The sequence below is a fragment of the Oncorhynchus mykiss genome, chromosome 18 (genome assembly GCF_057628025.1).
Source record: "Oncorhynchus mykiss isolate SJ-2025 chromosome 18, ASM5762802v1, whole genome shotgun sequence".
Classification (NCBI taxonomy): Eukaryota; Metazoa; Chordata; class Actinopteri; order Salmoniformes; family Salmonidae; genus Oncorhynchus; species Oncorhynchus mykiss.
In genome coordinates this window covers 47,700,080-47,725,728 of record NC_143039.1, presented here as the reverse complement: position 1 = coordinate 47,725,728, position 25,649 = coordinate 47,700,080, and the positions used below count along the sequence as shown (strand labels likewise).

At 45.7% G+C, this 25,649-nt stretch overlaps 1 protein-coding gene across 2 annotated transcripts in view; it reads left to right on the top strand.

Annotated features, from left to right (window-relative positions):
* The window catches only part of atp1a3a (ATPase Na+/K+ transporting subunit alpha 3a), a 35,073-nt gene extending 13,948 nt beyond the window's left edge, over positions 1–21,125 (top strand). The window contains exons 3-22 of one of the 2 annotated variants that reach the window (XM_021571982.3): positions 39–170; positions 875–934; positions 1,079–1,282; positions 2,226–2,339; positions 3,229–3,363; positions 3,697–3,814; positions 5,104–5,372; positions 7,441–7,639; positions 8,055–8,299; positions 8,623–8,815; positions 9,075–9,387; positions 12,111–12,261; positions 12,551–12,719; positions 13,372–13,526; positions 18,193–18,316; positions 18,451–18,596; positions 18,922–19,052; positions 19,226–19,327; positions 19,567–19,658; positions 20,139–21,125. In XM_021571982.3, coding sequence (XP_021427657.1) covers positions 39–170; positions 875–934; positions 1,079–1,282; positions 2,226–2,339; positions 3,229–3,363; positions 3,697–3,814; positions 5,104–5,372; positions 7,441–7,639; positions 8,055–8,299; positions 8,623–8,815; positions 9,075–9,387; positions 12,111–12,261; positions 12,551–12,719; positions 13,372–13,526; positions 18,193–18,316; positions 18,451–18,596; positions 18,922–19,052; positions 19,226–19,327; positions 19,567–19,658; positions 20,139–20,167 — 3,081 coding nt within the window. In that variant the 3' untranslated portion in view covers positions 20,168–21,125. Of the gene's footprint in view, positions 1–38; positions 171–874; positions 935–1,078; positions 1,283–2,225; positions 2,340–3,228; positions 3,364–3,696; positions 3,815–3,836; positions 4,303–5,103; positions 5,373–7,440; positions 7,640–8,054; positions 8,300–8,622; positions 8,816–9,074; positions 9,388–12,110; positions 12,262–12,550; positions 12,720–13,371; positions 13,527–18,192; positions 18,317–18,450; positions 18,597–18,921; positions 19,053–19,225; positions 19,328–19,566; positions 19,659–20,138 lie in introns of those variants that run through there. The other variant, XM_090206797.1, reaches the window with a different exon arrangement.
* Positions 21,126–25,649: the final 4,524 nt, after the last annotated feature.

Genomic DNA, 25,649 nt, shown 5'->3' with positions numbered 1-25,649 from the left:
GATCTGTGTTCTGAGGACTCTCTTTGTTTGTCTTGCAGTACGGACGGTCAGACAGCTACCGTGTGGCCACCACGACGGAGAAGGATGAGAAGGAGTCCCCCAAGAAGGCGGACTCCAAGGCAGACAAGAAGACCAAGGACATGGAGGAATTGAAGAAGGAAGTTCCCTTGGTATGTGGTGCATCATTCCTACTTCCTGTTTCCTGTCAGTGCACCGTGGGCCTAGAGCAGTGTGTCCTGCGACCGGCACTGGTCCCTGGGATGTTGCTAACTGGTCCCTCAGATGGCTTGCTGAACCCTATTTAGATTCATCTAGGGTGCTAGTTTTAGCCGAAGGAGAAAGGACCATAACTTGCCGGACACTGGTATAATAACAGTTTGAGAAACACTATCCTAAAGAGCACCCACTGGGCACAGACGTCAATTCAACGTCTATTCCTCGTTGGTTCAACGTCATTTCATTGAAACTACGTTGATTCAACCAGTGTGTTCCCAGTGGGCAGTCTTTATGTATTCTGTTTGGGACAGCAACAAAGTTGTTAATAAATGACTTCTCAGATGTTTGGACAATGGATTTTGACAGCCTGTATTCCTGAAAATCTATTTTATTGTTGGCAGTAAATTCATCTCATGGGTGTCAAGCAAAGGAAATAGTTTTTTGTTGTTGTTGGTACGAATAGTAGTCTCTGGCGAGAGGCACTTCCAATATAAACTAATCCTGTTTGAAGAAGATTTACTCTGTTATGAGGTGTAACAGTATAGGTTCCATCCCTCTCCTCGCCCCAACCTGTCCCCAGCGTTATTCACAATATATATTTGCAAGAATGTAGTTAAAACTAGAGATTTATTCAATGTTTTCAACTTTTCTCTTTTAGACGGAACACAAGATGTCCATCGAGGAGGTATGCCAGAAGTACTCTACCGACATAGTCCAGGTAAGTTCATCACCTCAAGACTTTTCCCAAAAAACCTGTGTTGGGGCTTTTAAAACGAAACATGTTAGAACATTAATGGTAATATCAGTTGTCACACAAAAATATCAGCCAATTCCTTTCCCTCCTCTCTCACCCCCTCTTCAGGGTCTGACCAATGCCAAGGCCGCTGAGTACCTGGCTCGAGACGGCCCCAACGCCCTCACGCCTCCCCCCACCACCCCCGAGTGGGTCAAGTTCTGTCGCCAGCTGTTCGGTGGCTTCTCCATCCTGCTGTGGACCGGCGCCATCCTCTGTTTCCTGGCCTACGCCATCCAGGCCGCCACCGAGGATGAGCCCGCAGGAGACAATGTGAGTGACAGACCCCCCCCCACAAAAGGGCCACCATTATCACTTGGCAGGGGACAAATGGATGCAAGGTTATAGATGGCCTTTTGGGTTCAGCTTAATGTAGTGTTTCCAAAACGTAGCATTAGGATTCAACTTGGGAGGTTGTGGCTGATTCTTACTTGGCACTAAAATATTTTGGAAACTCTATGACTTGGTGAACAAGGAAGTGTCTAGTGTCTAGTGTTGAGATGAGTCAGAGTCCCATGTGTTCCTTAGATCCAGCTATATGGTTCAACCAACCCTAAATGAATGTGAAGTATAGGCACCATCTAAAATGATAAATGGTTAAACAATATTTCTCTCTCTCCTTGCTCTCTGTCTCCAGTTGTACCCGGGTAATACTAAATGAGGCATTTGAATTTCCACGAATTTCATTGAATTTATCAATGACTTATTTCCTATCCTATGTATGTTCCATTAATTCAAAGTCAAATTCAAATTATTCTGCATCCTGTGTCCTATTTCAATCAAAATTCAAGAACTGAATTGGAATTGATCAGCCATTCTCAATTCAATTCTGAATTGACCCCAACCCTGCATGGCATGTGGCATTTTAGATCCAGCCATATAGTTCAACCAAACCTAAACAAATTAAAAAGCTCGCCACCATATTAACATGATCAAACAATGAAGTTATATTTTACCCCAGCAAACAGTGAACGTTCCTGCAACGTTAGGTAACGTTCCTGCAACATTAGGCAACGTTCCAACGGAGTCCCAGTTTGGTTTTCAGATCACTTTAGCATGACAACATCCCACGAATGCTTTTAAAATGTCCTGGGAAAATGTTATCTGATAAACATTAGTAGAAGGACATAATTAATAGTTGTAAAGAACGTTTGTATCAAATGTTCCAATACTGTTTTTATTTTTTAACATTGTTTGCTGCGTTCTCTCTCCCCAGTTGTACCTGGGTATCGTTCTCTCGGCTGTCGTCATCATCACCGGCTGTTTCTCCTACTTCCAGGAGGCAAAGAGCTCCAAAATCATGGAGTCCTTCAAGAACATGGTGCCCCAGGTAAACAAACCTCTTCTTAGACCTTTACCACCCTATCCTATTGTCTCCCTACGTTCCCAACCGGTTAGAGCAGGGTTCCTCAACTGGCGGCCAGCAAGCTGAATTTGGCCAGCAGTTGATTTTATTTGCCCCCCCCCCCCCCAAGTTTTCTGACCCCAAAAATATATATTTGTTTAACAAAATCGTGACATAAAAGACTGTAAAACAAATCAACTCCAAGTGATTTTAATTCTGGAAATGTGTTCCAAAGTATTCCCACACATAGTGTAGAGATATGTGTGATCCTATACAAATGTAAGAAAGGTTTGAGATGATCATGTATTAGTCAAATGTTACAACTGTTTGGGCACCTTGCGTTCAATTTGCAGTGTACAAATGATTTATAATCATGTTCCCGGCCCCCAGACCATCCCCTCGAGAGAAAAAAACGGCCCTGAATCTAGTTGATGATCCCTGACCGTAGGACTCGGTGTCTGTAATACTAATTCCAATCCTATTAGTCTCAATCATATGTGTTTTACAAATTAATAATCCAAACTTGTTTTTCTAGATGACAATGGGTGGGGTAGTTGTGGCAGTGACTCAAAATAACCTTTGACCCTAATCCATATGTTCCCCCTCAAAACACACTTAGCCGACATGGTTTTGGCCACTGTAACCAGTGGTTAGTCTATTCTATTCTAGTCTTTGTAAGTGAACATGATGCATATAGTCATTCAGTGGTGAGTTAATAGCTACTCAGACATCGGCTCAAATGTTCAGTCTCTGATAGGTCAGTGATAGCGTGTAGTTGGTTTTACTGTTACCCCAGTGTTACACCTGTATGCATAGTCACTTAATGGTTGGTTTATGGTTTCTACTTCACCATTGGGGTTTCCTCTGTCCACAGCAAGCGCTGGTGATCCGCGAGGGCGAGAAGATGCAGATCAACGCTGAGGAGGTGGTGGCTGGAGACCTGGTGGAGGTGAAGGGAGGAGATAGGATCCCCGCCGACCTCAGGATCGTCTCTGCTCACGGCTGCAAGGTAAACCTACACACACACACACACACACACACACACACACACACACACACACACCAAAAAAAGTGATTTCCATAAAAAAAATCAAATTTAAAAAACCTAACCCTAATTCTAACCCCTAAGCTTAAAATAACCTTTGGAGAATGTTCCTTGTTTACTTATCCTTGTGGAGACTTTTGAGGATTTCCTGTACCCACGAGGATATTAATACAAACTGATCAATACAAATGGATCACACACACACACACACACACACACACACATAGACTACACATTTTACATACAAGCTTTTTAAAATTGTAATCAAGTTCCCTGGATTTTGTCCTTCTCCTATAGGTGGATAACTCCTCCCTGACTGGTGAATCAGAACCCCAGAGCAGGTCACCTGACTGTACCCATGACAACCCCCTGGAGACCCGCAATGTCGCTTTCTTCTCCACCAACTGTGTTGAAGGTACGGTCGCCTTGGCAACTGCATTGTCCCCATCCCCCTCTTGGCCCATTTCCTTCTTCTCATCGCCATCATCATCATCATTGTTGTCGTCTTAACCATCATTGCCCCATCACTCTACATGTCGTCTTTCCATTCCTGTGTTTTCTTTCTGTTTCCTCTTTCTTCTTCTCTTTATCCACCTCTGAGCGGGTTTTAAGGTGGAAAATGCTGGCTGCCATAGCAACAAGGCACCCACCATTTTAACAAGCACCCAACCCAGCGCCCACGCACACTCTGTCTCGCTCTCCTTCTTTCTTTCACCTCTCCCTTCTTCTTTGAATTCCCCGGCTGCCCCCTTTCCCTTCCCATCTGCCCACAGCGCTTCGTCTTTGAGAACACTCCATCTGGTGTCAATATTAGCTTAGCGTCCACTTATGGCTCAGTGGTCTAATGGAAGTGTCAATAGAGGAGGAATGGCGAAGATTCAGCCAGTTCAGCTTTGACCTGCGGTAAGCGACAACTGCATAGCGTATATTTGTTTTTGTTTTAAGGCGACGTCGGAGGCGTAACTGCGTTGGAGCAACGTAATCCACACCTCGTTTCGGCTCGTATAAATACTTATTTGTTTTGTTGACTGATTTTTCTCAATTTGAGTGTCATTATTTTTTTATAGAGCCTACACTTTCTCTTTGGAAACTTCTAAAAGCGAGTGGGATGGCTGTGGCTTCGTGACGATGACCGCGAGAGCAGCCGCTCACCGATTTGACAGCTCCAACGCAGTTACACCTCCAACATTGCCTAAACAAAAAAAACGATGATATGGAATGCAATTGTCGGTTACGGCAGGTTAACGCTGATCTGATTGACTCTAGGCCTTAGTTGTCTGATGAAGCTAAGGCCAGGCACTGGTTACCTGTAGGCCCCAAATATACTAAAGAACTAGGATTTATTTCATAGAATGGTATATGCCGTCCCCATGTGGTCAGAACAGTGTATGGCACCTGCATTGGTGGCGATAAGAAATACTTCCGTGGCATTTCAGTAAAGAACACTTCAGCAGTTCAGTATTATAATTTTTTTGAATGATTACTTTCGGGACATTTACTATAAGGGAGTGATACAAAAAAATTATTATTAAAAACATTTGATTTGCACTTTGAGTTTTTCCTCAAAGTGCTTTTCGCTGAATGGGGGTAACTCAACATTTTACACATGGCACCACAAGTGGTATTCCAAATCTTTGACAATACACCAATATAACATGCAAGTAAAGTCATCTAACGTCCGTCTCTTCTCCCCACCGTCACCAGGCACGGCGCGTGGCATCGTGGTGTGCACCGGCGACCGTACCGTCATGGGCCGTATCGCCACCCTCACCTCCGGCCTGGAGTCGGGCAAGACCCCCATCGCCAAGGAGATCGAGCACTTCATCCACCTGATCACAGGCGTGGCCGTGTTCCTGGGCATCACCTTCTTCATCCTGGCTGTCTGCCTGGGCTACACCTGGCTGGAGGCCGTCATCTTCCTCATCGGCATCATCGTGGCCAACGTGCCCGAGGGCCTGCTGGCTACTGTCACTGTGAGGGGATATTTTGGTGGATTTTAGTGTCGTGTTGTGTGGTGTGGTGGACGGGGTTGCGAGGGGAAGTTGGGGGGGGTAGTGAAGAGTGGACTGTGTGTTTGTCTGTGTTCTTCTTTTTCCTCTGTGTCGGTGTCTTGTGCTGTACCTCTGTGTCTGTCTGTCTGTCTCTTACTATGTGTGTTATATCTCTGCGCTAATATTTCCATGTGTTCCAGTATCGCTGCGTGGTTATCCGTCTGTCTGTAATAATAGAGGCGCTTGTGTCTTCTTTGATGGTTGTGGTGGTGTATCTCTCTTCTCTCTCTTCTCTCTCTCTCTTCTCTCTCTCTCTCTCTTCTCTCTCTCTCTTCTCTCTCTCTTCTCTCTCTCTTCTCTCTTGTCTCTTCTCTCTCTCGCTCTTCTCTCTCTCTCTCCTCTCTTCTCTCTCTCTCTCTTTTCTCTCTCTTCTCTCTCTCTTCTCTCTCTTCTCTCTCTCTCTTCTCTCTCTCTCTCTCTCTCTTCTCTCTCTCTCTTCTCTCTCTCTTCTCTCTCTCTTCTCTCTTGTCTCTTCTCTCTCTCGCTCTTCTCTCTCTCTCTCCTCTCTTCTCTCTCTCTCTCTTTTCTCTCTCTTCTCTCTCTCTTCTCTCTCTTCTCTCTCTCTCTTCTCTCTCTTCTCTCTCTCTCTTCTCTCTTCTCTCTCTCTCTTCTCTCTCTCTTCTCTCTTCTCTTCTCTCTCTTCTCTCTTGTCTCTTTTCTCTCTCTCTCTTCTCTCTTCTCTCTCTCTCTTCTCTCTCTCTCTTCTCTCTTCTCTCTCTCTCTTCTCTCTCTCTTCTCTCTTCTCTTCACTCTCTCTTCTCTCTTGTCTCTTCTCTCTCTCGCTCTTCTCTCTCTCCTCTCTTCTCTCTCTCTCTCTTTTCTCTCTCTTCTCTCTCTCTTCTCTCTCTTCTCTCTCTCTCTTCTCTCTCTCTTCTCTCTCTCTTTTCTCCCTCTCTCTTCTCTCTCTCTCTTCTCTCTTCTCTCTCTCTTCTCTCTTCTCTCTCTTCTCTCTCTCTCTCTCCTCTCTCTTCTCTCTCTCTCCTCTCTCTTCTCTCTCTCTCTTCTCTCTTCTCTCTCTCTTCTCTCTCTCTTCTCTCTCCACAGCCCTTTGATTTCTGTGTACCTGTATCTCTCTCTCTTCTTCTCTCTTCTTCCCTCTTTGTATCTGTGTCTCTTTTTCAGGCTCTCTCTACACCTGCGTCATTCAGTGTCAGTGACTCCCCCCGGTCAGTTGTCTTCTATGACAACTGTTAAGAGAGACTGATAAATGCTAGGCTCGTGTTCATGTAAATGCTGGGCTGTTGCCACTCTCGCTGCTTGGCTAGTAGCCTGTATGGCCCATGATACGTTTTGCCATTTTGAAAGTCGCATGAAACACTCTGCGCCTGCCTTTCACTGCTTTTTACTCTGTGCTTGGCTTTCCTTCTCTTTCTTTCTATCCTTCTGCATTTCCCTTCTGGGCTGTGAAATATACTGTAGTATTTGTTTTGGCTCTAGTGCATTTTACTGTAATGGGGAGCGGGGGGTGTGGAATGACGGGGGTTTGTACAACTCCAGGTCTCAAGGGTAAGTGTGTAGTTATCTTGTATTGGTTGGTCATGGGTTTTTTCTCTGCAGATGCAAGTAAGTCGTTGATTGGTTTGAGGGTCTAGGGCGACTGCACCTGGAGTTGTACACCCCATGTTTTCACTTTCATGATTCCATACTAATCTATTTGTTACTTTCTTCCAACCCTGTCTTCTTTTCGCAATCTCTGTTGCTTTCTCTCTCTCTCTTTTCTCTTTCCTTTCTCTGTCTCTCTTTTCTCTCTCATTTCTCTCTCTCTCTTTTCTCTCTCATTTCTCTCTCTCTTTTCTCACTAATTTCTCTCTCTCTCTTTTCTCTCTCATTTCTCTCTCTCTTTTCTCTCTCCTTTCTCTCTCTCTTTTCTCTCATTTCTCTCTCTCTTTTCTCCTTTCTCTGTCTCTCTCTTTTCTCTCTCATTTCTCTCTCTCTCTTTTCTCTCTCCTTTCTCTGTCTCTCTTCTTCTTCTTCTTCTTCTCTCTCTCAGGTGTGTCTGACCCTGACCGCTAAGCGTATGGCTCGTAAGAACTGCCTGGTGAAGAACCTTGAGGCTGTGGAGACCCTGGGCTCCACCTCCACCATCTGCTCTGATAAGACTGGCACCCTGACCCAGAACAGGATGACCGTGGCCCACATGTGGTTCGACAACCAGATCCACGAGGCCGACACCACTGAGGACCAGTCTGGTAGGAGAGATGGGTTTAAGTTCACTGAACTCGTTGTTTATGTTCTTTACTATATAACATCAAAGTCAATACATCTTATTGTGATCACAGTTATTCATATGGTGGCACCAGTTTAGGTGATTTAGATAGTCTTGTAGTCGCTGGAATGAGATACAATTTTGCAAACCAGCAAAATGTGGTTTGCAGGCCTGATGTGGCAGAAGTTTCAGACCACTGTGTTAGGGAATAACTAGGCCATCAAAGATTGGCCTGATTTTGTTTGTAACATCTTGTATCGAAGGATTTGCATGTTCTTTGATGGTAGTACGTGTATTCATGCAGGCCTTGATGAAGGCTTCAGGGCTGCCTGTGAGCACAGGAATGCAACAACCATGTGTCTGCCACTAACAACTCTTCCTCCCTCTCTTCTCCCCAGGCGCCTCTTTCGACAAGAGCTCGGAGACGTGGTTGGCGCTGGCGCGCGTGGCGGCCCTGTGTAACCGGGCGCAGTTCAAAGCGGCTCAGGACCAGCTGCCCATCCTGAAGAGGGACGTGGCGGGCGACGCCTCCGAGTCCGCGCTGCTGAAATGTATCGAGCTGTCCTGCGGCAGCGTCAGGCAGATGAGGGAGAAGAACAAGAAGGTGGCCGAGATCCCTTTCAACTCCACCAACAAGTACCAGGTGAGGGACCAATATGGAGATATGTATCAAATTGTCTCAGAGTAGGAGTGCTGATCTAGGATCAGGTTACACCTATCCGTGTGATCTCATTCGCTGTGTTATAAAAGGCAAAAGCGACCCTGAATCAGCTGGATACACACGGCTCTAGGTCTAGATGTGGGTCCGACCCTGATCGTACCTGGGTCCGGGTTAGGGTGGAAGCTCGGGTCAGGGAAAACAAGGTTTTTTTAAATCCTTATATTAACAGTGTGTGTAAGGACTTTGTATAAGAGGCTGAACAACAAGTGTGTGATTGTGCTCCACCCCTTGCCCCTCCCCCCCAGCTCTCTGTGCATGAGACGGAGGACGAGAACGACAACCGCTACCTGCTGGTGATGAAGGGAGCGCCAGAGAGGATCCTGGACCGCTGCTCCTCCATCTTGATCCAGGGCAAGGAGCAGCCCATGGACGAGGAGATGAAGGAGGCCTTCCAGAACGCCTACATGGAGCTGGGAGGACTGGGGGAAAGAGTACTCGGTGAGACAGGAGGGATAGAGGACAGAGGAGGGATGAGGCAGGGAGTCCTGGGTCAACAAGAGGGTGGGAGAGAGGTATAGGAAGTCCCAGGGCGCTTGCACGGAGCCGGGAGGACTAGGAGGGAGAGTACTCGGGTAAGAGAGGGGGAGGGAGGGATGAGAAGAGGGAAGAGGGTAAGAAATGGGAACCTAAAGAGGCCTTTCAGAATGCATACACGAATACTGACAATAATACCAATTCTAATACTGTCCCTCCCCAGGCTTCTGCCACCTGCTAATGCCCGAGGACCAGTACCCCAAGGGCTTTGCCTTCGACTGTGACGACGTCAACTTCACCACAGAGAGCCTGTGCTTCGTGGGCCTCATGTCCATGATTGACCCTCCCCGTGCCGCCGTGCCCGACGCCGTGGGAAAATGTCGCTCCGCTGGCATCAAAGTCATCATGGTGACCGGCGATCATCCAATCACAGCCAAGGCTATCGCCAAGGGCGTGGGCATCATCTCCGAGGGCAACGAGACCGTGGAGGACATCGCCTCTCGCCTCAATATCCCTGTCAGCCAGGTCAATCCCAGGTAAGGAGTGTGTGTGTGTGTGTGTGTGTGTGTGTGTGTGTGTATGAGCATACTTTATCTATCTTGCTTTCACACATATATACAGTGAGTGGACACCACATTAGGAACACCTGCTCTTTCCATGACATAGACTAACAGGTGAATCCAGGTGAAAGCTCTGCTCTCTTATTGATGTCACTTGTTAAATCCACTTCAATCAGTGTAGATGAAGGGGAGGAGACAGGTTAAAGAAGGATTTTTAAGCCCTGTGACAATTGAGACCTGGATTGTGCATGTGTGCCGTTCACGGGCAAGACAGAAGATTTCAGTGACTGTTAACGGGGTATGGTAGTCGGTGCCAGGCACTCCGGTTTGTGTCAAGAACTGCAACGCTGCTGGGTTTTTCACACTCAACACTTTCCCGTGTGTATCAAGAATGGCCCACCACCCAAAGGACTTCCAGACAACTTGACACAACTGTGGGAAGCGTTGGAGTCAACATGGGCCAGCATCCCTGTGGAACGCTTTCAACACCTTGTCCAGATAAATTGAGGCTGTTCGGAGGGCAAAAGGGGGTGCCACTCAATATTAGGAAGGTGTTCCTAATGTTTTGTACGCTCAGTGTACTTTACCAAGCACTCAGTCAGTCAGATAGTCAGCCAGTCGCACCCAATTACTGGCATAAGCGTATGAACTACAAACCTTCTGCAGTTCTGTGTGTGTCTGTCTCAGTGATACTAACCGTACTCTCACTCAAATCAAATCAAATGTATTTGTCACATACACATGGTTAGCAGATGTTAATGCGAGTGTAGCGGAATGCTTGTGCTTCTAGTTCTGACAATGTAGTAATAACCAACGAGTAATCTAACCTAACAATTCCACAACTACCTTATACACACAAGTGTAAAGGGATAAAGAATATGTACATAAAGATATATGAATGAGTGATGGTACAGAACGGCATAGGCAAGATGCAGTAGATGGCATCGAGTACAGTATATACGTATGAGATGAGTAATGTAGGGTATGTAAACAAGGTGGCATAGTTTAAAGTGGCTAGTGATACATGTATTACATAAAGATGCAGTAGATGATATAGAGTACAGTATATACATATACATATGAGATGAGTAATGTAGGGTATGTAAACATTATATGAAGTAGCATTGTTTAAAGTGGCTAGTGATATATTTTACATCAATTTCCATCAATTCCCATTATTAAAGTGGCTGGAGTTGAGTCAGTGTGTTGGCAGCAGCCACTCAATGTTAGTGGTGGCTGTTTAACAGTCTGATGGCCATGAGATAGAAGCTGTTTTTCAGTCTCTCGGCCCCTGATTTGATGCACCTGTACTGACCTCGCCTTCTGGACTATAGCGGGGTGAACAGGCAGTGGCTCGGGTGGTTGTTGTCCTTGATGATCTTTATGGCCTTCCTGTGACATCGGGTGGTGTAGGTGTCCTGGAGTGCAGGTAGTTTGCCCCCGGTGATGCGTTGTGCAGACCTCACTACCCTCTGGAGAGCCTTACAGTTGTGGGGGGAGCAGTTGCCGTACCAGGCGGTGATACAGCCCGACAGGATGCTCTCGATTGTGCATCTGTAGAAGTTTGTGAGTGCTTTTGATGACAAGCCAAATTTCTTCAGCCTCCTGAGGTTGAAGAGGCGCTGCTGCGCCTTCTCCACGATGCTGTCTGTGTGGGTGGACCAATTCAGTTTGTCTGTGATGTGTACGCTGAGGAACTTAAAACTACCCTCTCCACTACTGTCCCATCAATGTGAATAGGGGGGTGTTCCCTCTGCTGTTTCCTGAAGTCCACAATCATCTCCTTAGTTTTGTTGACGTTGAGTGTGAGGTTATTTTCCTGACACCACACTCCGAGGGCCCTCACCTCCTCCCTGTAGGCCGTCTCGTCGTTGTTGGTAATCAAGCCTACCACTGTAGTGTCGTCCGCAAACTTGATGATTGAGTTGGAGGTGTGCATGGCCACGCAGTCGTGGGTGAACAGGGAGTACAGGAGAGGGCTCAGAACGCACCCTTGTGGGGCCCCAGTGTTGAGGATCAGCGGGGTGGAGATGTTGTTACCTACCCTCACCACCTGGGGGCGGCCCGTCAGGAAGTCCAGTACCCAGTTGCACAGGGCGGGGTCGAGACCCAGGGTCTCGAGCTTGATGACGAGTTTGGAGGGTACTATGGTGTTAAATGCTGAGCTTTAGTCGATGAACAGCATTCTCACATAGGTATTCCTCTTGTCCAGATGGGTTAGGGCAGTGTGCAGTGTGGTTGAGATTGCATCGTCTGTGGACCTATTTGGGCGGTAAGCAAATTGGAGTGGGTCTAGGGTGTCAGGTAGGGTGGAGGTGATATGGTCCTTGACTAGTCTCTCAAAGCACTTCATGATGACGGAAGTGAGTGCTACGGGGCGGTAGTCGTTTTGCGACTCTACTTTGTCTCTATACTGACGCTTAGCTTGTTTGATTGCCTTGCGGAGGGAATAGCTACACTGTTTGTATTCGGTCATGTTTCCGGTCACCTTGCCCTGGTTAAAAGCAGTGGTTCGCACTTTCATTTTCACGCGAATGCTGCCATCAATCCACGGTTTCTGGTTTTGGAATGTTTTAATCGTTGCTATGGGAACGACATCTTCAATGTACTTTCTAATGAACTCGCTCACCGAATCAGCGTATTCGTCAATGTTGTTGTTGGACGCAGTGTCTTCCTGTGTGTGTGTGTGTGCATTCCAGGGATGCCAAGGCGTGTGTGATCCACGGGACCGACCTGAAGGATTTGTCTCAGGACCAGATGGATGACATCCTGAGGAACCACACTGAGATTGTGTTCGCCAGGACCTCCCCCCAGCAGAAACTCATCATCGTGGAGGGCTGCCAGAGACAGGTGAGGGGCGCACGCACACACACACACGCACACACGCACACACATACACTCAGATACAGTCATGCAATGTGCACACACACACACAGAGACAGTCATGCAATGTGCACACACACACACACACACACACACACACAACCAGATACGTCTGGCTTCCTTGACATGAAAGGACTTTGAAGTGTAGAAATCTGAAGAAACAGATTCTCCACGACAGATTCTCATACAGTAGTAGATAGAATTTGAAGGCTTTTTCTAGGAGGCTTTTAACAATTTTCACTAACCTGTCTTTCAGGGTGCCATCGTGGCTGTGACTGGTGATGGTGTGAACGACTCTCCCGCCCTGAAGAAGGCTGACATCGGCGTCGCCATGGGGATCTCCGGCTCAGACGTGTCCAAACAAGCCGCTGACATGATCCTGCTGGACGACAACTTTGCCTCCATTGTCACCGGAGTGGAAGAGGGTGAGGGACAGAGGGAGAGGGGGAGGGAGGGAGGGAAGGAGTGAGGAAAGAAGGGAAGGAGGGAGGGAAAATGAGGGAAAGAAGCAGGGAGGAGAAAGGTAGGAGGGAAAGACGTATACAGATGCAGGATCTTAATTTGATCACACTGTTGCAGGAGAACTTTTCTGCAGCGCAAGAAATGAAAAATTGAAATTTATTCTAGATTTTTTTTTTTAAAGGCTTCTGAAGTTTGTAATTTCCACGTTGAAATGCCAGACTTGATTTTCCCTTATGAGAAATGTACCAACCCCTACAAAGATGCCCATTAATTATAATCCACACAATAATTCACATTTCCTGTTGCTGCAGGATTATTTTCCTGCTGTAGCAAACTGGCTCAAATTAAAATCCCACATCTGTATGCAGGATGAAACTGAAGGAGAGAACGGGGGTGGTGTGAACGACAGGTAGGAGGAAGAGAGTAAGAAAGGTCAGCGAGAGTAGAGAAGGAGACCAGACAAGAGAGGTAATGGAATATTTAGAGACAAAAGGAAAGCTGCTGTTTGGAAAGGTAACCTTATCTGCAAGATGAGCCTTGTTGTATAAAAATAAGACGTCTAATGATGTCGTCCTGGGCTAGCCTATACAAGCTTTTCCTCTTGTGACCCTCCAGGACGTCTGATCTTTGACAACCTGAAGAAGTCCATTGCCTACACCCTGACCAGTAACATCCCTGAGATCACCCCCTTCCTCTTCTTCATCCTGGTCAACATCCCACTGCCCCTAGGGACCATCACCATCCTCTGCATCGACCTGGGAACTGACATGGTGACACACACACACCCACCCACACATGCATGGCACATACATACACACACACTCAGGCAAATTGTAGTTTGTTCAATGCTTACTTACCAACAATGCAGTTTTAAGAAAGTACCCCCCAAAAAGTAAGAGATCAGAATAACAAATAATTAGTTAAAGAGCAGCGGTAAACAACAATAGCGGGGCTTTATACAGGGTATTACGGTACAGAGTCAATGTGGAGGCTATATACAGGAGGTACCGGTAGAGAGTCAATGTGGAGGCTATATACAGGGTATTACGGTACAGAGTCAATGTGGAGGCTATATACAGGGTATTACGGTACAGAGTCAATGTGGAGGCTTTATACAGGGTATTACGGTACAGAGTCAATGTGGAGGCTTTATACAGGGTATTACGGTACAGAGTCAATGTGGAGGCTATATACAGGGTTTTACAGTACAGAGTCAATGTGGAGGCTTTATACAGGGTATTACGGTACAGAGTCAATGTGGAGGTTATATACAGGGTATTACAGTACAGAGTCAATGTGGAGGCTATATACAGGGTATTACGGTACAGAGTCAATGTGGAGGCTATATACAGGGTATTACGGTACAGAGTCAATGTGGAGGCTATATACAGGGTATTACGGTACAGCGTCAATGTGGAGGCTATATACAGGAGGTACCGGTACAGAGTCAATGTGGAGGCTATATACAGGGTATTAGGGTACAGCGTCAATGTGGAGGCTATATACAGGAGGTACCGGTACAGAGTCAATGTGGAGGCTATATACAGGGTATTACGGTACAGCGTCAATGTGGAGGCTATATACAGGAGGTACCGGTACAGAGTCAATGTGGAGGCTTTATACAGGGTATTACGGTACAGAGTCAATGTGGAGGCTATATACAGGGTATTACGGTACAGAGTCAATGTGGAGGCTTTATACAGGGTATTACGGTACAGAGTCAATGTGGAGGTTATATACAGGGTATTACGGTACAGAGTCAATGTGGAGGCTATATACAGGGTATTACGGTACAGAGTCAATGTGGAGGCTTTATACAGGGTATTACGGTACAGAGTCAATGTGGAGGCTATATACAGGGTATTACGGTACAGCGTCAATGTGGAGGCTATATACAGGGTATTACGGTACAGAGTCAATGTGGAGGCTTTATACAGGGTATTACGGTACAGAGTCAATGTGGAGGCTATACACAGGGTATTACGGTACAGAGTCAATGTGGAGGCTATATACAGGGTATTACGGTACAGAGTCAATGTGGAGGCTTTATACAGGGTATTACGGTACAGAGTCAATGTGGAGGCTATATACAGGGTATTACGGTACAGCGTCAATGTGGAGGCTATATACAGGGTATTACGGTACAGAGTCAATGTGGAGGCTATATACAGGGTATTACGGTACAGAGTCAATGTGGAGGCTTTATACAGGGTATTACGGTACAGAGTCAATGTGGAGGCTATATACAGGGTATTACGGTACAGCGTCAATGTGGAGGCTATATACAGGGTATTACGGTACAGAGTCAATGTGGAGGCTTTATACAGGGTATTACGGTACAGAGTCAATGTGGATGCTATATACAGGGTATTACGGTACAGAGTCAATGTGGAGGCTATATACAGGGTATTACGGTACAGAGTCAATGTGGAGGCTATATACAGGAGGTACCGGTACAGAGTCAATTTGGAGGCTATATACAGGGGGTACTAGTACAGAGTCAAGGTGGAGGCTATATACAGGGGGTACCAGTACAGAGTCAATGTGGAGGCTATATACAGGGGGTACAGGTACAGAGCCAATGTGGAGGCTATATAGAGGGGGTACTGGTACAGAGTCAATGTGGAGGCTATATACAGGAGGTACCGGTACAGAGTCAATGTGGAGGCTATATACAGGAGGTACCGGTACAGAGTCAATGTGGAGGCTATATACAGGAGGTACTGGTACAGAGTCAATGTGGAGGCTATATACAGGGAGTGCTGGTACAGAGTCAATGTGGAGGCTATATACATGGGGTACCAGTACAGAGTCAATGTGGAGGCTATATACAGGGGTACCAGTACAGAGTCAATGTGGAGGCTATATACAGGAGGTACCGGTACAGAGTCAATGTGGAGGCTACAGTGCCTTGCGAAAGTTTTCGGCCCCCTTGAACTTTGCGACCTTTTGACACATTTCAGGCTTCAAACATAAAGATATACATTTTTATTTTTTTGTGACGAATCAACAACAAGTGGGACACAATCATGAAGTGGAACGACATTTATTGGATATTTCAAACTTTTTTAACAAATCAAAAACTGAAAAATTGGGCGTGCAAAATTATTCAGCCCCTTTACTTTCAGTGCAGCAAACTCTCTCCAGAAGTTCAGTGAGGATCCAATGTTGACCTAAATGACTAATGATGATAAATACAATCCACCTGTGTGTAATCAAGTCTCCGTATAAATGCACCTGCACTGTGATAGTCTCAGAGGTCCGTTAAAAGCGCAGAGAGCATCATGAAGAACAAGGAACACACCAGGCAGGTCCGAGATACTGTTGTGAAGAAGTTTAAAGCCGGATTTGGATACAAAAAGATTTCCCAAGCTTTAAACATCCCAAGGAGCACTGTGCAAGCGATAATATTGAAATGGAAGGAGTATCAGACCACTGCAAATCTACCAAGACCTGGCCGTCCCTCTAAACTTTCAGCTCATACAAGGAGAAGACTGATCAGAGATGCAGCCAAGAGGCCCATGATCACTCTGGATGAACTGCAGAGATCTACAGCTGAGGTGGGAGACTCTGTCCATAGGACAACAATCAGTCGTATATTGCACAAATCTGGCCTTTATGGAAGAGTGGCAAGAAGAAAGCCATTTCTTAAAGATATCCATAAAAAGTGTTGTTTAAAGTTTGCCACAAGCCACCTGGGAGACACACCAAACATGTGGAAGAAGGTGCTCTGCTCAGATGAAACCAAAATTGAACTTTTTGGCAACAATGCAAAACGTTATGTTTGGCGTAAAAGCAACACAGCTCATCACCCTGAACACACCATACCCACTGTCAAACATGGTGGTGGCAGCATCATGGTTTGGGCCTGCTTTTCTTCAGCAGGGACAGAGAAGATGGTTAAAATTGATGGGAAGATGGATGGAGCCAAATACAGGACCATTCTGGAAGAAAACCTGATGAAGTCTGCAAAAGACCTGAGACTGGGACGGAGATTTGTCTTCCAACAAGACAATGATCCAAAACATAAAGCAAAATCTACAATGGAATGGTTCAAAAATAAACATATCCAGGTGTTAGAATGGCCAAGTCAAAGTCCAGACCTGAATCCAATCGAGAATCTGTGGAAAGAACTGAAAACTGCTGTTCACAAATGCTCTCCATCCAACCTCACTGAGCTCGAGCTGTTTTGCAAGGAGGAATGGGAAAAAATGTCAGTCTCTCGATGTGCAAAACTGATAGAGACATACCCCAAGCGACTTACAGCTGTAATCGCAGCAAAAGGTGGCGCTACAAAGTATTAACTTAAGGGGGCTGAATAATTTTGCACGCCCAATTTTTCAGTTTTTGATTTGTTAAAAAAGTTTGAAATATCCAATAAATGTCGTTCCACTTCATGATTGTGTCCCACTTGTTGTTGATTCTTCACAAAAAAATACAGTTTTATATCTTTATGTTTGAAGCCTGAAATGTGGCAAAAGGTCGCAAAGTTCAAGGGGGCCGAATACTTTTGCAAGGCACTGTATATACAGGAGGTACCGGTACAGAGTCAATGTGGAGGCTATATACAGGGGGTACCAGTACAGAGTGAATGTGGAGGCTATATACAGGGGGTACCGGTACAGAGTCAATGTGTGGAGACACCGGTGTCGAGGTAATTGAGGTAATATGTAGAGTTATTAAAGTGACTATGCATAGAAAGTAACAGAGAGTAGCAGCAGCGTAGAAGGGGGGGGGGGGGGGGGGGGGGGGCAATGCAAATAGTCTGGGTAGCCATTTGATTAGATGTTCAGGAGTCTTATGGCTGTGGGGTAAAAGCTGTTTAGAAGCCTCTTGGACCTAGACTTGGTGCTCCAGTACCGCTTGCCATTCGGTAGCAGAGAGGACAGACTATGACTGGGGTGGCTGGAGTCTTTTACAATTTTTAGGGTCCTTCCTCTGACACTGCCTGGTATAGAGGTCGTGGATGGCAGGAAGCTTGGCCCCGGTGATGTACTGGGCCGTACGCACTACCCTCTGTTGTGCCTTGCGGTTATTTAGGTTGTCTGGTAGTCTCGTGTCACTGGGCAGCTCTTGGCTGTGCTTCCCTTTGTGATCTGTAATAGTTTGCGAGCCCTGCCACATCCAACGTGCTTTGGAGCCGGTGTAGTACGATTCGATGTTCGTCCTGTATTGCCGCTTTGCCTGTTTGATGGTTCGTCTGAGGGCATAGCGGGATTTCCGGGTTAGAGTCCTGCTCCTTGAAAGCGGCAGCTCTACCCTTTAGCTCAGTGTGAATGTTGCCTGTAATCCATGGCTTCTGGTTGGGGTATGTACGTAATTTGAGGTCAGTTGTCTCATCCAAGTGTGTGCTTTGGTCTGTTGTCCTTTGCACCACAAAGAGGTAATGTGTATTGACATCCACCGTCTTCTCCTAACCCTACTGTATGCCTACAGGTGCCAGCGATCTCCCTGGCCTACGAGGCAGCAGAGAGTGACATTATGAAGAGACAGCCCAGAAACCCAGCCAGGGACAAACTGGTGAACGAGAGGCTGATCAGTATCGCCTACGGACAGATTGGTGGGTTTTTAAAAGTCTATCCCTGTGTTCAGGTCGTTAGTCTGCGGTGGGATTGACTCCCGGCCTAATTCTAATTCTAGTTCTATAGGCAGAGTAAATAAAGCGAAGACATCTTCCTCTCTCTGTCTCTGTAGGGATGATCCAGGCTCTGGGAGGGTTCTTCTCCTACTTTGTGATCCTGGCAGAGAATGGTTTCCTTCCCTCTTTATTGGTGGGCATCAGGCTAAACTGGGACGACCGCTCCAACAACGACCTAGAGGACAGCTACGGACAGCAATGGGTACACGACCCTCCTTTCTCTCTCTTTTTTTTTTTATATATATTTTTTTTAACTCTTTTTCTTTCTCTCGTCTTTACTCACTCTGACTTTGTTTTACCCCTCTGTCATCTTATTTTCTTTCATCCAGTCCTCATTAGTTTCATTAAATGAATTGCTCTCTGAGTCATCACCACAGCTTTCCGCTTAGTCATCACCACAGCTTTCCGCTTAGTCATCACAACTTTCCACTTAGTCATCACCACAACGTTCCACTTAGTTACCTCTACTCCACTTAGTTCGCTCTTTAACCCTCCCTCCTTGTGATTTCCTCTCCCTGGCACGCCAGACCTATGAACAGAGGAAGATAGTGGAGTACACCTGTCACACAGCCTTCTTCGTCAGTATTGTGGTGGTACAGTGGGCTGATGTCATCATCTGCAAGACCAGGCGCAACTCTGTCTTCCAGCAGGGCATGAGGTCAGAACCCTTTATCTTTGCACCTGTCCTCTAATGACACAGACGTTTGGCATGATTCAAAAGCAGACCTCTTCTTTTCTCTATTCAGATTTTGTAAGGTTATGGAAGCCCCTCTACTTTATGTCTCTCATAGCTAGGATACATGTTGAGATTCATTATTTGTTTGTTTACAGGAATAAGATCCTGATATTTGGGCTGTTTGAGGAGACAGCTCTGGCTGCTTTCCTGTCCTACACCCCAGGCATGGACGTGGCTCTCAGGATGTACCCCCTCAAGTGAGTACTCCAGCCTCTATTCTCATTCACACAGAGCAACAGCACCCTCTACTGAGGGACGTTTATATGACAGTTACTTGACAGTAAAGGACCACTGTGTGGACTGGAGACTATTTCAATCCATTCTATGGGGAAATGATTGCCTCTTTTAAGGAGAGTTATTCACTCAGCTGAATGGCCCTCTGGCTTTTTCTTCCTCTTTCTCTCCATCTGTCTTTTTCTCTCTTTCTCTGTCTCAGGCCCAGCTGGTGGTTTTGTGCGTTCCCGTACAGTTTCCTCATCTTTGTTTACGATGAGATCCGAAAACTCATCCTGCGCCGAAACCCCGGAGGTACGAGTCTCTCACAAACACACTTACTGTACTCACCATAGACTTGGGTATGACGTATTACAGTACCCATAATAACATTTACTATGATAGAACTGGGTATCTTTCACAGAGCATTGTGGGTACTGTTGTACATCATGCTACAAAAACAATGTAAAAACAAGAAAATGCTGCTGTCAGGTTTGCTTAATATAAGGAATTTTAAATGATTAACCCTTTTATACTTCACTTTTGATACTTAAGTATATTTTAGCAATTATATTTACTTTTGGTACTTATGTAGATTTAAAACCAAATACTTTTAGGGTAGTATTTTGAGAGACTTTTAGTCATTTTCTATTATGGTATATTTACTTTTATTCAAGTATGAAAATTGGATACTTTTTCCACCACTACCTCTGATACAAATGTTTGCTGTTTTGTTAATAATTTGTCTCTCTCTTTCTCTCTATTCCCTTCGTTTTCTCCTTCCTTTCTCTTTAGGCTGGGTGGAAAAGGAGACATACTATTAAATTATCAAACCATTCTTTACTTCTCACCCCCCTTACCTCCCCCTCGTTTTCCTGCTCCCTACCTCCACCCCTCGTCCCTCTAATCACATACAAACCATACAAGAAACCGCATCTGAAAACTCATCCATTCCTCATCTCGTATTTTCAACCAACATCGCCTTGAGGACAAGAGGACCAACCACCGAGAAGGAGAGGAACAGGACGATCACGCCAGATCCCTGCGCCCCTCTTCGTCTCTGCCTTTTTTTTCTGCCAAAAGACTACAGCATAGTCAACACTGCCAATACTCTTCGAATGTTTACTACACTGTTATGACACTGTTTCTAAATGTGCTAATACACTGTCATGTACAAAATACCGGTATCGCTCTCCTCTATCGACAACAAAATGGCAGCTGCATCTAGATTCCCCCGGCGAGCGGTGTGGCGTCTTTGTCACCTGTTCCACCCCGCCATCCTCTCAACACGCCCCTCAAGCCACTCCCACCACTCCCTGACCCAATAGGTATAACAGAAAGATCCCACCGCGGACACCAGTAAACGTGGAATAATCTCCCACGGCCTCTACAGGGGTAAAAAAATAAAATCCCCCTCCTTCCTGCTCGTGTTCCCCTCCCTCCTCCTCCTGTTCCCCTCCCTCCTCCTGTTTTTCTGCCAATGTTGTTGTTGTTTTCTAAACAATTGTTCGTAATACTACGGTGTGTTTTTTAATGTTAGGAGTGGGTCTGGGAACTGCTCGTCTGTCTGTCCCTGTGCGACTTCCCCCTGTCCTTGTAAACCCCCCCCCCAACTAACCCCTGCTAAAAAAATGCAACAATCTTTCTGTATCCTAAGAAATAGAGATTTCTCTCCCATGTCATTATTTAAATAAGTGAGCAATGGAATAAGACACTGTACCTTACATGCGAAACAGCAGCAAGAAATGAAATAAAATATAAGGATTTCTCTTTTTTTCCCCAGTTTGGCCTCAGTTTTGTGTGTGGGGTTTGGCAGAGAAAGACAATACTGTAAATACATCTTTCACACTATCAACACTCCTGATCCCACTTTTAAGCCAGACAGAATGTCTCGAGTTACATACCAGCGGGATTGAAGGGTTGTCTGCCATGAGGTGTGTTGGGAGCGCCGATAGTGAGATGATCATCACTTCTTGCTACACTTATTTTCACACCGCACACAATTATTCTGCTCTACCTACTCACTCATCATGGTTGGGAAAATAATAATACTTGTTTAAAAAAAAATATGTATTCAAGGTAAAGTGACATAGTACATAGGTATTCATTCACCACCTCAGTGGAATACATACGGGCGATAATGATGACGCTGTCACGCCCTGAGCTTAGAGAGACGTTTTATTTCTCTATTTGGTTAGGTCAGGGTGTGATTTGGGGTGGGCATTCTATGTTATCTGTTTCTTTGTTTTTGGCCGAGTGTAGTTCCCAATCGGAGGCAGCTGTCTATCGTTGTCTCTGATTGGGAATCATACTTAGGCAGCCTTTTCCCCAGCTGTGTTTTGTGGGTAGTTATTTTCTGTTTAGTCTCTGTTACCTGACAGAACTGTTCGCTTTCGTTTTGTTACTTTGTTCGAGTTTCTTTGATCAATAAAATCATGAACACTTTCCACACTGCGCTTTGGTCCACTCATTCCGACGAGAGCCGTAACAGAACTACCCACCACAAAAGGACCAAGCAGCGTGGCCAGGAGGAGAAGGGATCCTGGGCACGGGAGAGAAGGGAGTTTAGGACATCGCGGACATGGGAGGAGATCATGGCAGGCGACAAAAGCCTGGCATGGAAACAGGCGGAGGCTGATGGAGAGGAGCGGAGAGATCAGGAGTTACGGCAGAGTGCTAGCTCTAAGCTCCAGACCTCCAGTGTGCTTTCACAGCCCAGTGCATCCTGTGCTGGTGCCCCGCACTTGCTGGATTGAAGTGGGTATCCAGCCAGGACGGGTTGTGCCTGCTCCACGAACCAGGCCTCCAGTGTGTCTCCCCAGCCTGGTGAGTCCTGTGCCTGCTCCACGGACCAGGCCTCCAGTGTGCTCCCCAGCCCGGTGAGTCCTGTGCCTCCTCCACGGACCAGGCCTCCAGTGTGTCTCCCCAGCCTGGTGAGTCCTGTGCTTGCTCCACGCACCAGGCCAGCAGTGTGGGTGAGTCCGGAGCCTCCGGCGACGGTCCCTAGTCTGGGGCCTCTGGCGACGGTCCCTAGTCCGGGGCCTCTGGCGACGGTCCCTAGTCCGGGCCCTCCGGCGACGATCCGCAGTCCGGGGCCTCCGGCGATGGTTCCCAGTTTGGAGCCTCCGGCGACGATTCACGGTCCGGAGTCCCCGGTGACGATCCACGGTCCGGTTCCACAGAAGCGGAGGGATCAGCAGAGGGAGTGGGGCTACGTCCCAAACCGGAGCCGCCACCGGGGGTAGATGCCCACCCGGACCCTCCCCTATAGGTTCAGGTTTGCGGCCGGGAGTTCGCACCTTTGGGTGGGGGTGGTACTGTCACGCCCTGACCTTAGAGAGCCATTTTATTTCCCTATTTGGTTAGGTCAGGGTGTGATTTGGGGTGGGCATTCTATGTTATCTGTTTCTTTGTTTTTGGCCGAGTGTGGTTCCCTATCGTTGTCTCTGATTGGGAATCATACTTAGGTAGCCTTTTCCCCACCTGTGTTTTGTGGGTAGTTGTTTTCTGTTTTGTATCTGTTACCTGACAGAACTATTTGCTTTCTGTTTTGTTACTTCGTTTGGGTGTTTTTTTTATCAATAAAATCATGAACACTTTCCACGCTGCGCTTTGGTCCACTCATTCCGACGAGAGCCGTAACAGACGCTCACATCCTCTCTGTACACCACCAGGATCTCACATTGCTGTACATCCATTGTTTTCTTTTTCCTCCCATTTAGATCCTGCTGCACTGTAGCTAGTAATATGGAAGCCATATAAGTCCTAAAAAAACTAACATACACTGGTAGTAAAAGTACCCAATTGTCATACTTGAGTAAAAACAAAGATACCTTACAGTTTTTTTTTGTTGCGATTGCTCACACACTTGTTGCGGAATTTGGCTCATTGTGTCAAAACTCTACACACAAGCCAAATAAGACACAACCCTTGGAGATGAACATCTCACTTCTGTCAGAACGAAACTCTGCAATCAAAACCTAACAATCCTTTTTCTAAATAGCATTTTTGCAACAAAATGATACGCACATGAACCATTTGAATGACTCTAAGGGGCAACAACACACTGATGTACTTTATACAAAACACTGCTGTCTTTAGTACTTTGTATACCTTTTTGATGTTCTCATACAGGCTTCTGTGAAAGATTGTTCCAGTGCAGTACATCTACTCACATTTTAATGAACGCAAAAATAGAAAGGCTTCAGAAAAAAATATATGCACCTTATTTTTTTGCCATTGCAGGTTTTTACAACAAAAAAACAAAGAAAAGTAGAATTACAGTAATCGATACAATATGTTACTGTAAACTCATGGAAACAAAAATAATTACAGCCAAGCTCTATACACCAATTGGCAACACCCACTTATCTCAGATGAGATCAGGGCCACATTGGTTGACCATGTGCTCAACCATGGATTGAGTATGAGGGAGGCTGGGCAGAGAGTTCAGCCCAACCTGAGCCGCTACACGGTTGCATCTATCCTCCATTCAGAAATGACAACCGGTAGTTACCTACCATCTACACTATGTTCTTTATGTACAGTGGCAAGAAAAGCTATGGGAACCCTTTGGAAATACCTGGATTTCTGCATAAATTGGTCATAAAATTTGATCTGATCTTCATCGAGGTCACAATAGACAAACAGTCTGCCTAAACTAATAACACACAAACAATTATATATTTTCATGTCTTTATTGAACACGCCATGTAAACATTCACAGTGCAGGGTGGGAAAAGTTTGTGAACCCTTGGATTGAATAACTGGTTGACCCTCCTTTGGCAGCAAACCAAACGTTTTCTGTGGTTGTGGATCAGACCTGCACAACGGTCAGGAGGAATTTCAGACCATTCCTCTTCACAAAACTGTTTCAGTTCAGCAATATTATTAGGATGTCTGGTGTGAACTGCTCTCTTGAGGTCATGCCACTGCATCTCAATCGGGTTGAGGTCAGGACTCTGACTGGGCCATTCCAGAAGGTGTATTTTCTTCTGTTGAAGCCATTCTGTTGTTGATTAACTTCTGTGTTTTGGGTCGTTGTCCTGTTGCATTACCCAACTTATATTACAGTTTTTTCCAACTGCTTACACACAAAATCTTTTCATGTCACACGATTTTTGAAACCTCTCACTCAAAGTGCAAAACTACACACCAAATGTGAAAAACCATAAGCTATTTCTCAGCCTTTGACTCAGATGTCAATTGCATAAAACACTTTTTTCAAAATACTACACACAATTTTCAACCTAAAACACAAAAATCTAACAGGAAGTGACTTGCTTTCCTTTTCCAAACACAACCAATCAAAATGCTACACTTATTCACCAGGTCACACACACACTCCTCACATGTGCAAACACTAATAGCTTAACTGATCACTAACCAATCACTGCTTTACTGTAGTATAGGCCTATAAATAGGTCAAAGGTCAGATTACCTGTTTTGTACAATGGATGCCAACAATGGACAGAGAGCAAGAGGAGTAGGAGGGAAAGGAAGAGGACGAGGGCAAAGAAGAGAAGGAAGGAGAGGCATCTCTAATGAGATTAGGGCAAAATTTGTTGATCATGTGATCAACCACGGTTTGACCATGAGAGAGGCTGGACTGAGAGTCCAGCCCAATTTGAGTCGATTTACAGTGGCGTCCATAATTCGAACCTTCAGAAATGAGAAGAGGTATGCAACTACAGTGCCTTGCGAAAGTATTCGGCCCCCTTGAACTTTGCGACCTTTTGCCACATTTCAGGCTTCAAACATAAAGATATAAAACTGTATTTTTTTGTGAAGAATCAACAACAAGTGGGACACAATCATGAAGTGGAACGACATTTATTGGATATTTCAAACTTTTTTAACAAATCAAAAACTGAAAAATTGGGCGTGCAAAATTATTCAGCCCCCTTAAGTTAATACTTTGTAGCGCCACCTTTTGCTGCGATTACAGCTGTAAGTCGCTTGGGGTATGTCTCTATCAGTTTTGCACATCGAGAGACTGACATTTTTTCCCATTCCTCCTTGCAAAACAGCTCGAGCTCAGTGAGGTTGGATGGAGAGCATTTGTGAACAGCAGTTTTCAGTTCTTTCCACAGATTCTCGATTGGATTCAGGTCTGGACTTTGACTTGGCCATTCTAACACCTGGATATGTTTATTTTTGAACCATTCCATTGTAGATTTTGCTTTATGTTTTGGATCATTGTCTTGTTGGAAGACAAATCTCCGTTCCAGTCTCAGGTCTTTTGCAGACTCCATCAGGTTTTCTTCCAGAATGGTCCTGTATTTGGCTCCATCCATCTTCTCATCA